Source organism: Lepidochelys kempii, chromosome 3 (assembly GCF_965140265.1).
Source record: "Lepidochelys kempii isolate rLepKem1 chromosome 3, rLepKem1.hap2, whole genome shotgun sequence".
In the NCBI taxonomy this organism is placed as follows: domain Eukaryota; kingdom Metazoa; phylum Chordata; order Testudines; family Cheloniidae; genus Lepidochelys; species Lepidochelys kempii.
Window position 1 is genome coordinate 26,202,874 of NC_133258.1, and position 15,122 is coordinate 26,217,995.

The 15,122-nt window shown below is 38.1% G+C and overlaps 1 protein-coding gene across 4 annotated transcripts in view; it reads left to right on the forward strand.

Moving 5' to 3' along the window:
* Window positions 1-15,122, forward strand: part of NBAS (NBAS subunit of NRZ tethering complex) — a 406,507-nt gene that overhangs the window by 122,975 nt on the left and 268,410 nt on the right. For all 4 annotated transcript variants that reach the window (XR_012157919.1, XM_073335981.1, XM_073335983.1 and 1 more), the window contains exons 24-29: window positions 1,827-2,012; window positions 3,433-3,606; window positions 7,752-7,885; window positions 8,946-9,008; window positions 10,408-10,530; window positions 11,925-12,027. Coding sequence is in view for 3 of the 4 variants with exons in the window: in XM_073335981.1 (XP_073192082.1) it covers window positions 1,827-2,012; window positions 3,433-3,606; window positions 7,752-7,885; window positions 8,946-9,008; window positions 10,408-10,530; window positions 11,925-12,027 (783 nt within the window). In the remaining variant the exon portion in view is untranslated. The remainder of the gene's footprint in view (window positions 1-1,826; window positions 2,013-3,432; window positions 3,607-7,751; window positions 7,886-8,945; window positions 9,009-10,407; window positions 10,531-11,924; window positions 12,028-15,122) is intronic.

Genomic DNA, 15,122 nt, shown 5'->3' on the forward strand with positions numbered 1-15,122 from the left:
GGGGAAATCTAAGGAAAAACAGAAAAGCTAAAAATCATTCCAGCTGTCATCCATCTCCTAAGTTCCTCTTTGATAAGGAGGGAAAATTGCCCGAGTTACATCTCGGGGGGGGGGGGGAACAGAACCTGACATTTTGGAAATGTATTTTGCACTTTGATAGGAAGTGCAGGGCAGTAATCACATTTTAGGTCATTGTCAAGGTTCCTCCCCCACTCTGAACTCTAGGGTACAGATGTGGGGACCTGCATGAAAAACCTCCTAAGCTTATCTTTACCAGCTTAGGTCAAAACTTCCCCAAGGTACAAAATATTCCACCCGTTGTCCTTGGACTGGCCGCTACCACCACCAAACTAATACTGGTTACTGGGGAAGAGCTGTTTGGGCGCGTCCTTCCCCCCAAAATACTTCCCAAAACCTTGCACCCCACTTCCTGGACAAGGTTTGGTAAAAAGCCTCACCAATTTGCCTAGGTGACTACAGACCCAGACCCTTGGATTTGAGAAAAATGAAAAAGCATTCAGTTTTCTTACAAGAAGACTTTTAATAAAAATAGAAGTAAATAGAAATGAAGAAATCCCCCCTGTAAAATCAGGATGGTAGATATCTTACAGGGTAATTAGCTTCAAAAACATAGAGAGCCCCTCTAGGCAAAACCTTAAGTTACAAAAAAGATACACAGACAGAAATAGTTATTCTATTCAGCACAATTCTTTTCTCAGCCATTTAAAGAAATCCTAATCTAACACATACCTAGCTAGATTACTTACTAAAAGTTCTAAGACTCCATTCCTGGTCTATCCCCGACAGACTATAGACAGACACACAGACCCTTTGTTTGTCTCCCTCCTCCCATCTTGTCTCCTCATTGGTCATTTTGGTCAGGTGCCAGCGAGGTTACCTTTAGCTTCTTAACCCTTTACAGGTGAGAGGAGCTTTCCCCTGGCCAGGAGGGATTTCAAAGGGGTTTACCCTTCCCTTTATATTTATGACAGTCATAAAGCCTATAAAAAAGAGAAGGAAAGGGAAGTATATTCCACCAAAAGGTTAATCATAAGCTGCTGTATTACTGCACACATAGTTTTAAGATTTTGTAAGGTCCATGCCAGAGCTGACTAAAATCCAAGAAGCTAAATAAACAGCTTTTTTAGTTCTGTAAGATTAATGACCCCCAACACTTCCCTAGTTCAAATATCTAATATGGATGCAGTTGTGGCATCCCTACCCCAGGACATGGTAGTTCCCTTGGAGTGTTGTCTTTCGAAAGATTATAGGACAGGAAGATACAAGGTACCCACCACAAGGATTCTGAAGCATTAGCAGTAGCTGTGAAAGCTTCTTTAGCAACCACATGCTTTGTCCAGGCAGGTATGTCCTGATGCAGTGACCTAAAAAATACAGACCAATTAAACAGGGAATATTTTTTCTCTATTTTAAAGAAAATGTCCCTAGTTGTACCTTTTAAGTGTGATTCCTGTAGTCTCTGAACTTGCTAGTAAGAGCAATGACATCTAATTCAGTGACCATCACACTACTCTGGCTCAAACCCTGGATTGCTGAGACTAATCAAGTCCTTTGTAAGTATGTGTGGGAAAGGACAGGGAACTCTCACTTCCAAACCCTTCAGTAACACAAAAGAGATTTCAAACAGCCACAGACAAAGATGACAGCATTGTTTTTAACCCCTCATCTGGATCTTTATTAACTACTCCTACCTAGAAAAAAATATTGGAACAACAGTATTTGAGAGACCAGTTAGAATTAGTTCAGATATTGATTACCAAAAAGAAACAATCAGGTAACAACATAATTTTTTTTCTTATTTTCAGGTAGACTGTGCTCTGTCCCTGGTTCGACTTGGCATGGAGAGGAACATTCCTGGTCTTCAGGTGCTTTGTGATAACCTGGTTACTTTGGAGATGCTGATTTATGAGACTGGATGTGATCTAACCCTAACCTTGAAAGATCTGCTGGAGATGAAAGATAGCGAAAAACTAAGACTGTTAATGATGAACGTACGTATTTTTGAAAATGCAATAGGTAGATTGTTGAGCCTAAATAATGTCCATGCTTATATAGACTCCTTGTAAGGTAACAGTGCTCTTCAGCCAGAGGTGTTTCCCTATCACATTTCCATTTATTATCCATCCATATCCCAAACAGCATTGGCACTAGATTTGTTTCTTTTTTTAATAGTATGGAAATGGTATTTTTGGAAAACAGCAGAACCAGTTTTGCTTATTTTAAAAATAAAATGAAAACAACCCCACTCTTACCCCAACTTTTCAGCAGAGACTAAGCCTGAATAATTTCAGGCTGTGCAAGCCATGATTTACTGAAAACGGGAATAAGATGGAAATGCCGTAAGTATCACTGTTACTACTGCACAAGTTCTAAGAGCACTTTTTTTAAAGATGGTTTTTGATGTTTATAAGCATTAGCAGAAAAAACCCAGCTCATTTCTGTGCAGCAGATAAACTCATCTGAAATCTTCTCTGGTTCTTCAGTCCTCTTTTTCTTGTGCAATATCCATCTTTTTTATACAATTTGTACTGTAGGAGGAAACTGAGGAAACTGACTCCAATACGTAGTTTTCCTAACATTTACCATTACAAAAAGATTCTTGTGATTTTCTTTTTTCTTTTGGAACACCTCCAATGTGTACAGCAGGCCTTTGAAATTCAGCCGGGGGAATGACCTTGGGTGAGAGAAGTGCCTTTTCTTTGTCCCGTGAAATTCTGTTCAAGTTTTGCTGAGACATACACTATTGCAAATCACTACAGCGGACCCTTGCTAAAGCGCGCATTAGTATAGTGTGGATTCGCATATAGCGCTGTCGCGGTGATGGATCCCAAATTTAAATATTTAAATTGGGATCTATGTTAAAGTGGCCCCCGCTATAACGCGATCCCCGCCTTAACGTATCGCGCATGGATCCTGAACCCCGCGTTCTAGCGAGGGTCCGGTGTATTTATTTTCTCTTGCTTTCATTCCTTGGGGAACTTTTGGTAGCCTGACAAAATAACTTAATATGAATATGGTAAGGCTGGGCTCGTGCCACCACCAAAGCAGCAGTGGCATGGGACATTGCACTGGGAATGCCTGGTAGTGACCATGTCAGCTGTAGTCAAGGGGGCTGACGAATGAGAAAGCTGGGCTTTTCTATAAGACTCCCTTAGACTCAATAGCCCATCCCTCCCATCTTGGATGACAGTCTTCTCCTGCCAGTTAATTTAATTAGTTCTGTAGTTAAAGTGGTAGGAGTCTTGCTGCAAGCTCAGGGTTCAAACGGTGCTGATGATGCATGATGAGGGCAGTTTATTACTGTTACACATAATATAATTGTTTTTACCTTTTTTCATTTAAAAATAAAAAAGGAACCAGGTTTTATCATTCTGTTTTCATTTGTTTTGTTTAACTTCTTACACTTTCTAGTCTTCTGATGAAAGATATGTGAAGAACGTTTATCAGTGGATGGTTCCATTTCTACATCGCTGTGAAAATCAGTCCCCTGGTCTTGCAAACACACTTTTTGGGGAGTATTTAGTTAGCTTAGCAAAGGAAGACCTGAAATTCCCTCTGAAGATTTTTCAAAATTCAAAACCAGATGTAAGTACAGATTCATAGTTGTTTTGTTTTATTGCCGTATTTGAAAACTATAATTTATTTTGCAGAACTGGATTCAGAGGTAAGGTTTGTTTGTTTCCCGATTTTGGAGGTTGAGCCTGTCCGTTTTTTTCCTTTTTAATGAACATTTGTCATGCGGATATGAAAATAATGTTCCCTAAACAAGGTTAAAACAGAATTTCTAATGCATGGTTAAACCATAGTTCTTGATCAGGATATCAAAAGATATGTTAATCATTAATCACTAGCAGAAATACCCAGTAGAGTAAAAATGAGTAGGGATTCTTCTGAATGTCATTTTTTTGCTAATGCATTGAACTTCATTTTCTGAACATGGCTAAATATTCTGTTTGTTTGAAGCCTCTTAAAATATTTTCTGAGTACTTCTGTCTGGTGCCTTTCCCTGAAGAATTTTACCAGCTTTCATTTTTTTGCCGCTAAAAGTGCTGGTAAGAAGTATTTATTTGCCTCATTAATGAGGGGAAAAAAGCAGTGATGTTGATCACTGTAGATAAAAATGCTGAAATTCATATTTCAGTAAGTTGCTACTATTCTCATAAGAAAGTAGAAGGACCACAAGAGAACTTTAATAAAATAAACTGTATCCCTTTCTATTCATCTTTGCATCCATTATTTAAACTACCTTTTCCCAGTAGCTAGATTAAAATGTGTGTAGTTAGATATTTTAAATTTATATTCACCCACAGCCCTCGTCAGTTCATATAAAGTACATTTATTTGTGTAATTATTTATTTAGAGTTCTAAAACCTACATAGCAGAAAGGTCCAGCTTAAATCCTGAGCTTCCTGTCCTGTGTTTTAAGTGCACAATCAATAATCACACCAACACACCCACTTCCTGTATAGGCACACTCTGGCTGCCAAGGTAAGTTCTAGCCCCCTACCTCTCCTCATAGGGTAGAGAAGGACACCTCTACTGCTTCTGAAAATAGAGATGGACTCTCCCTGCTTCTTCTGGAAGGGGAGAAGACCCCCTGCTGCCCCTACTTGAAATGAATGTTGGGGCATAAGTCCACAGGGGGTAAAACCAAGGGAGTCCAATGTGCCTCAGGGCCCACATTGCCTTAATGAGGACCTGATTCAAAGTAAACTAATGAAAGAAATATTTAGAGTGAATAAATCACTAAATATCTACAGGGCAACAGAACTATGCATAATAAACAGCAAGGTTTTATAAATCTTGTTAGACAAACATGCCTGATAGTTTTTTCCCCACAGTAATAGATTTGGATTCTAGTAAAATGATAAATACTGTATTTTATGAAACCTTAATTGGAACATTGACAGTGCCTTGGATTGACGTTGCCTTGACTGTGGATTGACCTTTGGCTAAAAATGGAAAGCAAGAGCCAGTGAAAGATAGCAGTGTGTTAAGTTCGAGTTGGAAGCCACCAGTATTGTTTCTTGAAACAGTGATATGTGACATCTTCATTAATGATATAGAAGATGGAAGAAATAGCAAATTAATATAATTGCTATGATACAAAATGTCAATACAGCTAATTTTCACATTCAGATACAGATTTTAAATTGCTTCTGATGGATGTAGTCCCATATGAATGAGATTAATATCTGAGTTACTTTAAATCTGATCCAAAAACTTGGTACTCTGGTGATTCAATTTATAGTTTATAATGTAATATTTCAAAAGATGAAACTGCAGCCAAGTTCATGTCCCAATCCTTAACTGTTATATGATTGGTGTTTCATTTGCACAGCAATAACCTCTTTACTCAAAAGAGGGCGTCAACAGTCACTTCTTACATCTCACAAAAATGATATTTAGAGAAAAGTTCTGCAGATGAATTAACTGTGCATTTAGGAGCAAATCAAAATTGCAAGTGAAATTGTATTTCATATGCTGGCCTAATAAACACAAGTTTTGGCCCTCTCTCCCCCAACTGATGTTTTATCTAATTACCTACTTTTGAAGTGTGGTTCTACTCTGGAAAAGTGTTGCTAAAAATGATGACTTCTTACTCAGGAGGTCTGCTCCTTGTGTGTCTTCAGGCATATCTTATTGTTTAAGATACAACTAACTTTTTACCACTTCTCAGTGTCTGCTCGGCAGAGTTAGAAGTGAGAGAGCTAGATGATGATCCCCCTTGTACATCATCAATGGAAGTGTTTACTCATTTCCACTTGCTTACTCCCACACAGCCTCACTAGAGCTATTGGGTTTGCACAATTCAAGTGAGGGCAGAATTTGGCCTGTAGGAACTTTTGTTATTGGTGATGGTACATGAGAAAGGAAAGAACTAAGGGATAGGGGACTTTGAAAACCTTTTCAGTGTTGACTGACTCTACTCCCGTGGAAGTCAGTGGTAGTTTTACCATTGACTTCAATAGGAGCAGGATTAGGCTGACACCGAGTATTTTTAAAAAAAATTAACCCTAAATGCTTAATATTTTATCTATTGTGATAGAAGCACATTCAGTACAATTGTCACCTCTGCCAAGTTATGACTATTCCAATAAAATATCAAGAATTTCTCACTACTACATAGTCATCCACTGTGATAGGCTTATGAGCCATCACTTTCTGAGTAACATTTCTCCACTATCTCTCTCCTTCCTCAGAGTCAAGTAGAAGGACTTAAATACCCACATAAGTTGTCCTATATAGATAGGTCCATGGAATCAATGGGTAACAGGAAGTAGAAGAACTGCATGTCTTATAAACCTTTTTTTTGGGTGTTGACTGTGCTGAAAACTTTCTCAAATTCTCCCACCACTGCTCTACCAAAAAATGGAGCTGTACCACCGATAGTTTGTCAGTGATTACATCCTTACTGAACGACACACTATTGCAAAAGAACTTATTTTTCCCATAATAACCCTTGTATTCATAGGCGCCGACTCCATGGGTGCTCCAGGGCTAGAGCACCCACTGGCAGCCAAGCTCCCCGCCCCCACTCCACAGCTCAGCTCACCTCCGCCTCCCCTGAGTGCGCCACGTCCCTGCTTCTCCTCCCAGCACTTGCTGCCATGAAACAGCTAGGAAGTAGGGAGGGAGAAGCGGTAATGTGGCACATTCAGGGGAAGAGGCAGGGCTGGAGCGGGGATTTGGGGTAGGAGTCCGATAGGGGCAGGGAGGGGGTGGAGTTGGGGCGGGGACTTTAGGGAAGGGGTTGGAATGGGGGCGGGGCAGGGGTGGAATCGGGCTGGGGCCGGGAGGGTTTGAGCATCCACTGGCGCCAGGAGAAGTTGGCGCCTATGCTTGTATTTCTCTTCTCCATATCACATCCTGCATTTACAGTAGTGTGAGATCGTGCGTAGATTGGCATCCACTGTTAATGATCTGAGCAGTGCAAGTTGACATGATGGTAAAAACACTGGCAGTTGATCTACATTGAAGGTACCCACAAATCGTGGCCCCGATACAGAGAAAAATAACACCAGACATTGTTACTGGGGGAGGGGAGTGCTTTTGCAACCGTGAATAACTGGTCTTTCTAAAAGCATGGAAACTTTTAAAGGGTTCTTCAGTAAAATATAAAATACTCTGGCACTATAAGGCTGCACTTCAGCTATTGTATTTGCAGTTATATGAATTATTGCAGTGTATCGATCCAGTTTCAGATACAGTTTGAGATTCCTGAATCATAAATTGACATAATTATTAGAAGCACCTTATTTTCCTGATGAATGCAGTAGTGGGTTCTATGGTGGATGGGCTGTACTCAATAACTGCAGCATTTTAGTGTGTATTGATGCTGTTAATGTGCAAATGAAGTAAATTCCTTTGTGTGTAAGTAATGGTTTCAAGCACCTAACGTATTTTTTAATAATTTGCCCCTTTTAAAATATTTGCTTTTTCAAAATTAAATAGGATTCAGTTGCAAGTATCTTCCTCTTTCAGACAGGTTAAGTACACAGAGGATACAGATTAGTTTTTGTTGCATTTTCTGTAATTACAAAAGATATTTCACAGAGAATTATTAAAGATCCAGAGAGCCTCTAATTAAAAAGAAATCACTAAATTTGTTTTATCATTGTACTTGCACTAGTTAAGATTGTATTGACATTAACGCTGGAATATGGAAAAACTGACTGTAAATGGAAAAATGTTCCAACATACAGCAAAATATATTCTGTTTTTGATAGTGTCAGCAAAAAATAATTCCTGATCAGGACCAACTGATGAGTATGGCACTGGAATGTATCTACAGTTGTGAACGAGATGACCAGCTCTCCCTTTGTTATGATATTTTGGAATGCCTTCCACAAAGAGGATATGGGTGAGCATATATATGTGGTTATCTGTAGCTGTTTTAGAACACAATAAATATAGTTCTGAATTTTCTAAAATATTTCCTGAGATGACATTCGTTTTTCCTGGGGAAATAATTAAAATAAATTAAAAGCTAGAGTATGTAATGTAATTGGTGTAATACCTTTATTAATTGAACTGTTTGAATCTATACTTCATATATGTTAAAAAAATTGTTTAACAAATTATCTAAATCGAAAGGTCAAAATCAGGCCATCCAGGCCATGCCCACTCCCCAGACCTTTGTGTCAAGCAGAGGTGGGAGGGTCCCTGAGCTCGAGCTGCAGCCCAAGCCCAGATATCTACACTGCAATTAAATAGACCTTCAGCTGCAGCCATGCAAGCTCAAGTCAGCTGGCACAGGCCAGCCATGGGTGTCTAATTATAGTGTAGACAAAATTTCGGAGTATATTTCCCAGACCTGAAGAAGAGCTCTGTGTAAGCTCGAAAGCTTGTCTTTTTCACCAACAGAAGTTGGTCCAATAAAAGATATTACCTCGCCCACCTTGTCTCTCTAATAACACGGCTATATACAACATTGAAGCTCATAAGCATTCATGCCAGCACGAGACAGGCCCTTCTACAGAGAAACTGCTCTGTGACAAACAACATTTCTGGAGAAAATGGATGAAAGACTAACAGGAGAAGCCCTAGGCTACCTGCTATTCTTCTGGGTCCATTGCCAATCTCCCAGTCTCCACACTTGGGAAGGTCACACTTGGAAAAGTGGAGGTGGATGGACGGGAGGGAGTTGAAGGGGAGGGTGTCAGGTAAGAAGTGAGCCTATATTTCAAGGGGTGAGTTCAATGTTGTCTAGTATTACCCACAAGTTCTTGGGCTTCCTTCTACCAGAAGCCAACAGTTTTAATCCTTCCTTTGAAAGCTGCAGCATCCTCTGGATTTTGAAAGGTTCCAGAAAGAATATTCAACTTTTTGGTGTTTATTTCCATGTTGATAATGTTTTATACCAGCAATATCTGGATCATGCATTCAGCAATGTTTTTTTTTTATTTTTAAAACCGTCACAGCCCGGAAACAGACTTAACTAAAACTCTTCATGACAAGGTAGATGAACTGGAACAAATTCTCAGGTAAAAACCATTTACCATATCAACAGTTCATTATGTTTTATTGGAGGACTAGTACAATAATGTACAGGTTACCATGGCATAGGATAATAGGTCATATCCAAACCCTTCACTACAAATCTAGAGGGAAAATACTTTCTGAATGTTGAGTTCTTCTACAATATTTGGGTTGTAACTTTCTTCCTGCAAAACATATTCCTACTGCCCCAAATCAGATGTCAAAGCTAGTATTGCAAAGGATATGAATGGAGTGCTGAACCGCTCCTCTATCTGTGGAACGGCAGTCAGAGTATCTATAATGTGGACAAAAGGGTTTAGGCCAAATCTGAGCCCCTAAGCCAGTGGTCCCCAAACTTTTCACCTAGCACTCCCCATTAGCTCTGTCTGCGCTGCCCCCACCTCTTGAAATTGGGGCCAGGAGCGGGGCCACGGACAGGGGTAAGGGGGCTGAGGCTGGGGCCATAACGGGGCAAGAGTGGTGCCTTGGCTGTGAGAGGTGCCAGGGCTCCGCTTCTGGGCCAGTATGGAGCTGAGTGGCAAACCCTTTCTGTCCTCCATGGGGGCTGGCCTGGGCCCCAGCCGTACCCACCCCGAATGTTCTAGGGGGCACACCCCACAGATTGAGGACCTCTCCTCGAAGCCAAGTTTCAAATGTCTTGAGTATTTATAGGAAGAGAAGCATAACAAAAATGACTTGAAGAGGTTAGTCTAAGAAGGGAAGTAATCAGCAGGGTTTTTTCGGTTTCCAATGATATTGTTGTAATGTCAGCTCCCTGTAGCTTAGCAAAAGTTTGTATGTTCTGATAATCAAATTTTATAATGCTTGTAGGTTGTATAAAATTCAAGAACTTGCTGAAAATATTGCTGTTAGCTGCCAGTGTGGTATATTTACTGAAAGTATTCTTTGTTTGAAGGAGAGACAATACTCATGTGGTTATGGCACTAGTTTGGGATTTGGGAGATGTGAGTTCAATTTCTGGCTCTGCCATAGACTTTATTTATGACTTTTGCAAAGTTACCTTCTCTCTCAGTCTCAGTTAGGCTCCTCATCTGCAAGGTCCCTACTAATAATTCCTTCCTCCCACCTTCTGTCTGACTTGTCTGTTGAGGTTGTAAGATCTTTGGGGGAGAGACTCTCACTATATGTGTCTGTGCAGTGCTTTGCACAATAGAACTCTCATCTTGTTTGAAGCCTCTGGGCCGTTGTTTCTTAACGACCGGTCCGTGGACTCGTGCCAGTCCCTGAGAGCTCCCTGACAGTTTAGGAAGGCAGCAAACCCTGGATCCAGGTATCAAAAAGGTTGAGAAACACTGCTTTAGGCAATATTGTGATACAAATAATGATGATCTAATCCAGGAGAAAATGACAAGATGCTAAATGATTTATACTGTATATTTATAGTGTATCAGAAATTTTGGAGAAGCATGGACTTCAGAAACCTGTGTCATTTGTAAAAGATACGCAGAACAGCCCAGAGCAAGCGGAGAAGCTTATGATTAGGCTGACCAGGCACACAGGACGCAAGTGAGTATTGACACTGTTGGGCAGCTTAGAATATCCATGTTCAGAGATTGTGCATTTTCACCATCGGAGTATGCATCCGATGAAGTGAGCTGTAGCTCACGAAAGCTTATGCTCAAATAAATTGGTTAGTCTTTAAGGTGCCACAAGTACTCATTTTCACCTTTATACACAAATATGATGGTACTTTTTTCTCTCAGCTTTAACACAATATTCATAGAACAAACTTGTTAACGTGAAATTGAACATTGACTATAAGCGCTTCACTGCTTTTTGTTGTTATTAAAAATACTACCTCTTCCTAGAATTGTTGCAGACTGATTTCAGTATGGTTGTGTTTTGTTCAGTTAAGCAAGCTTAAAGGCATATTGGCAGAGAAGATACTTTACTTTAAAAATGAACAATAAAACTCATGTCCTGGAAATAAAATCCTTTAAAACTAATTCTGTTTTACAGAAGGTGCAGAATTTATGAAATAGCATCTTTCAGAATTTTTTTGGCTTCACATGGTTTTCTTATGAGCTTTTTTATTCAGTAATTTTTAGTTCAGGTATTTAGCAATAATTGAATCTGCTGTTTCTTCTTTTAGTGATTTTTTTTTTAATTTGGGAAAAAAAACTCTTATTTTTCATATTCTATCTTACTGTAGCTGAGTTATTGTACATCCTGTATTGAGAACAGAGAAATCAGATTGCTGAAGCCTTGATTAAAAGCAGCATTTTTTGTGTTGTAATTACTCCTTCTCTTGCTAAGAAAAGCTCTGTCAGTCCTTATTGGTAGTGTATAGCTGGTGCGTGCTGAAAGCCCTCTTAAGAGTTTTTAAATAGTTTGGAAAGGTCAAATCAGTGTTCCTCCTAAAGTAAGAAGGTGCCGTAGAAGAAAAGTACCTTGCCTCTTGGACGTCCATGTCTTACTACCTTACCTATTAGGGTCAGGTGCTCAGTTAAATAATTTAATATCAAGAATATAGAGAAAATGCTAACATCAGTGTTAATTCACAATCAAAAAGCAGTCGGGCAGATAGTGAACCAATAGACAGTTTAGTAGAATCCTGCCATCTAAATCTCACCAAATTAAAATAAAATTTAAATAAAAATAATAATGCCTTCTCCATGGGTTGCAGGTAATTTATGTCAGGCTTTTTGGTAGCTTACATTAAATTTACTGCAGAGTTGATGTCTCAGAGTTATGATTACCCAACTTTTTTGGGTGCTGTTAGAAATAGCTCAACAAATAGCTCATCACCGGAGGATTTTGGGAATGCTTACTTAAAAACACAAAATTGTGGTATGTCGGGTCACATGATGAATTCTAGCATCATCTCCCTTTGTTCTTTCTTCAGCTAACATTCCATTAAGGGGGACAATAAATATTGATTTTTTTTCCTATTTATTTAGGCAGCCTCCAGTCAATGAGATGCACTGGAAAGGGTTACTGCAGGATATGTTGGATATGCAGCAGAATGTCTACACGTGCTTAGAGCCTGACAGTTGCTATGAGGTGATTTCTACCCAGTCCTCTATTTTTATTCTACAAACTGATATCAGAATAAATCGTCTCAGGTTGTACTGCTGTTCTCATTTGTGTTACCAGGATTGACATGAGTAAATATTCACATGCTGTACTGAAATATTACCCACTGGCTATCTGTGAACTCTACTATTGAAACTAATGTAGTTAAAGTTTCTGTTAGGGAATTCCTTGGATACATTTCATCAGCAATCCATGTAGTCTCCTGTCAGTCCCTCAGCATGAGGTTATTTTTATTTAAATCAAAAGACTAAAGTTACTTGAGGAACATAAGAGTTATAAGATCAATAGTTTTTGATTCATAAATATCTTAATAAATAGAAGTTTAGGCCAGTGATTACTAATAAAAGTAATTTAAAGATAAATTATATTTTTGTTAAATGTTACATTTTAATTAAACATGAACTTTGTGTTCAGCCAAGCGTTTTAATGTCACCCACAGTACCTACAGGACTGTGTATAAATATTTTCCTCTTTGATTTAAAGTGAAACATGAAATTCAATTTCGGCAGAAAATAATCTGCATATGTTATGCTGAAGTTGAATTTATTTTGATATGTGCTGTTTATTTGCATATTTACTTTAATACACTACAGTTCAGCATTTAGATTACACTATGCATAGGCTTACTTATCTTGACATTTTGACATCTTTTGAAAGTTTTATATTATTGTAAGTTTTTTTTTCATTACAGTTTACAGAATTAATTGCATATAGCTGCCAGTCTCTCTTGCTCTTGGGAGACGTTCTGAAAGCAAATTTGAACTGTTTTGAAGGAATTAAAGGAAAAAAAGCATATGGGACTTAAACTAGAAATTGAAATATGCCACTTTTTTCTACAGTTATACATTTTTAAGCCATGTCAAGAAAAACTCTGTATGTTAGAAGATATTCCTGTTTTTTGTGAAATAATGGACTAGATAATTAAAACAGTTGGATTATTCATTTGACTGAAAGTATGCATATTTTGTTGCAGCTAGAACATACAGTAGAACCTCAGTTATGAATACCTTGGGAATGGAGGTTGTTTGCAACTGTGAAATATTTGTAACTCTGAACAAAACATTATGGTTGTTCTTTCAAAAGTTTATAACTGAACATTGACTTAATACAGCTTTGAAACTTTACTGTGCAAAAGAAAAAGGCTGCTGTCCCTTAATTTTTTTTTGATAGTTTACGTTTAACACAGTACTGTACTGTATTTGCTTTTTTTTTTTGGTCTCTGATGCTTCCTGATTATGTACTTCTGATCCAAATGAGGTGTGTGGTTGATTGGTCAGTTCATAACTCAAGTGTTTGTAACTCTGAGGTTCTATTGTATTTGTATCTTCCATTACCACTCAGATCTGGTAAATTAATATCTTTTGTTTGAAAATCATGCATGGCCTTCGAAAAAGAATAGCCCTGTAAGGGGGCTTCTGCATCAATGTTGGGACGTTTGTGTTGGGACTTTGTTGTGAAGTGTGTTGTGTTATTTGGTTGAAACAAAAACTCTGGGGATCCTTTTGGAGCATGGGACCCGTATCCAACAATCTGCTTTTTGGTCTATTCTCTTATTTATAAATCAACAAATATAGATACTTTTTTGCCTTAGATCATTATCTACAAATTGCTATGTTCATACATACTAAGAATTGTTTACCAGTCAGATATTTTTATGGAGATTAAAATGGTTTATCGCCAGCCTTGTGGTAGCTACTCTCTGCCTATATTTCGGCTTTCCCTTGAGAAATATTGCATGGTGAATTGTAAGACCTCTGCCACATTCTAGTGGTTTGGTGCTTTTAAGAACACTAAACCATTAGACCACAAAAGGAAGAAAGTTAATGCCATAGATTTCCTATCTGACCTTGGACATATCACTTAATCCTTTTGTGTCTGGTATGCCTATCCATTAGATGTCATCTACATTTCATGAAGTGAAACTGAAGTAATCATTTCTGAAATATAAGGTTCTTTTTTGATTCTTGAATGGAAGGTGTCATGGAATCCAAAGTATTAGTTCTTTATTTATTTGTTGAACATCTCATTGTGTTTTTTGCTATGAGAGGGAAGAAGAAACTTCCTGCTTGATGTCTTAATATAAGCTGAATAGAGAGACAACTCAAAAGACCTGTAGAACCACATAAAAAAGTTTTATCTGACAGTGCTTGTTTTGTTGAGTGTGTGACAGCATTTTTACTGGTGGTGTAGTGTAGGTGGGTGGATTTATTTTAGCATGTGTTTCGGTCATCAAAATCTTCTACTAGTTTTGTAGCTCTGTTCTTGCCACCTGTTTTGCAGGTATCCCTAATGTCATCATGTTGCTTTTAAAATCTAACACCAATTTTGAGTGTGCATATGTGCTATGCCCTACTCAAAGGTTTTAGGTGTAGGAATGAGACACACAACTTTGGATATGGTTATCTCACTGTTGTTTGACTTGCACTGGAGCAGGGCATATGTAAGACTGTTGCAACCTGTTGTCATGGGGGTGAGGCGCCTCTGGGTCTCTATATAGTCTTATGTGTGCTTCCAGTAGAGCTCACTCTCTCCTGACATATGGATTTGAAAGAATAAAATAAACTATATTTTATGTAAAGTTTTTTCTGTGGTGATCATAACTATAGTATCTGAGTTTCTAAAAATACAGATGTTGCTTACAGATGCACTGTTTTAAATGTAATTAACTAAATTTTGGGGCAAAAAAAAATCTTCCTAACTCAGAAACATTTTAATTTGTTTGTCATGGAATTAAAAGCTTTTGATCGATGCAAAATTATAATAAATAGTGTTCAAATATTTTATTTTGCTCTTGTTAATTAGGATTGTACTGGTCTCTTACTTTGTGGAAAAACTATGATTCACTGATTTGAGTTATTCTTAAAGAGTATTTATGCAGTTTAAGTACATTTTAAATAATCACAGCTTTTTGGCCTAAGGCTAAAACAGTTAAATGTTTCATGGCAAATATCTTGATATATTAACATTCAGATTTTTGTATTTTGAAGATTAGTCTTGATTTAAAATTTAAAAAATAAAACCCAATGGGAATTCTAATATTATTCCAATGTTCGTTATGAACC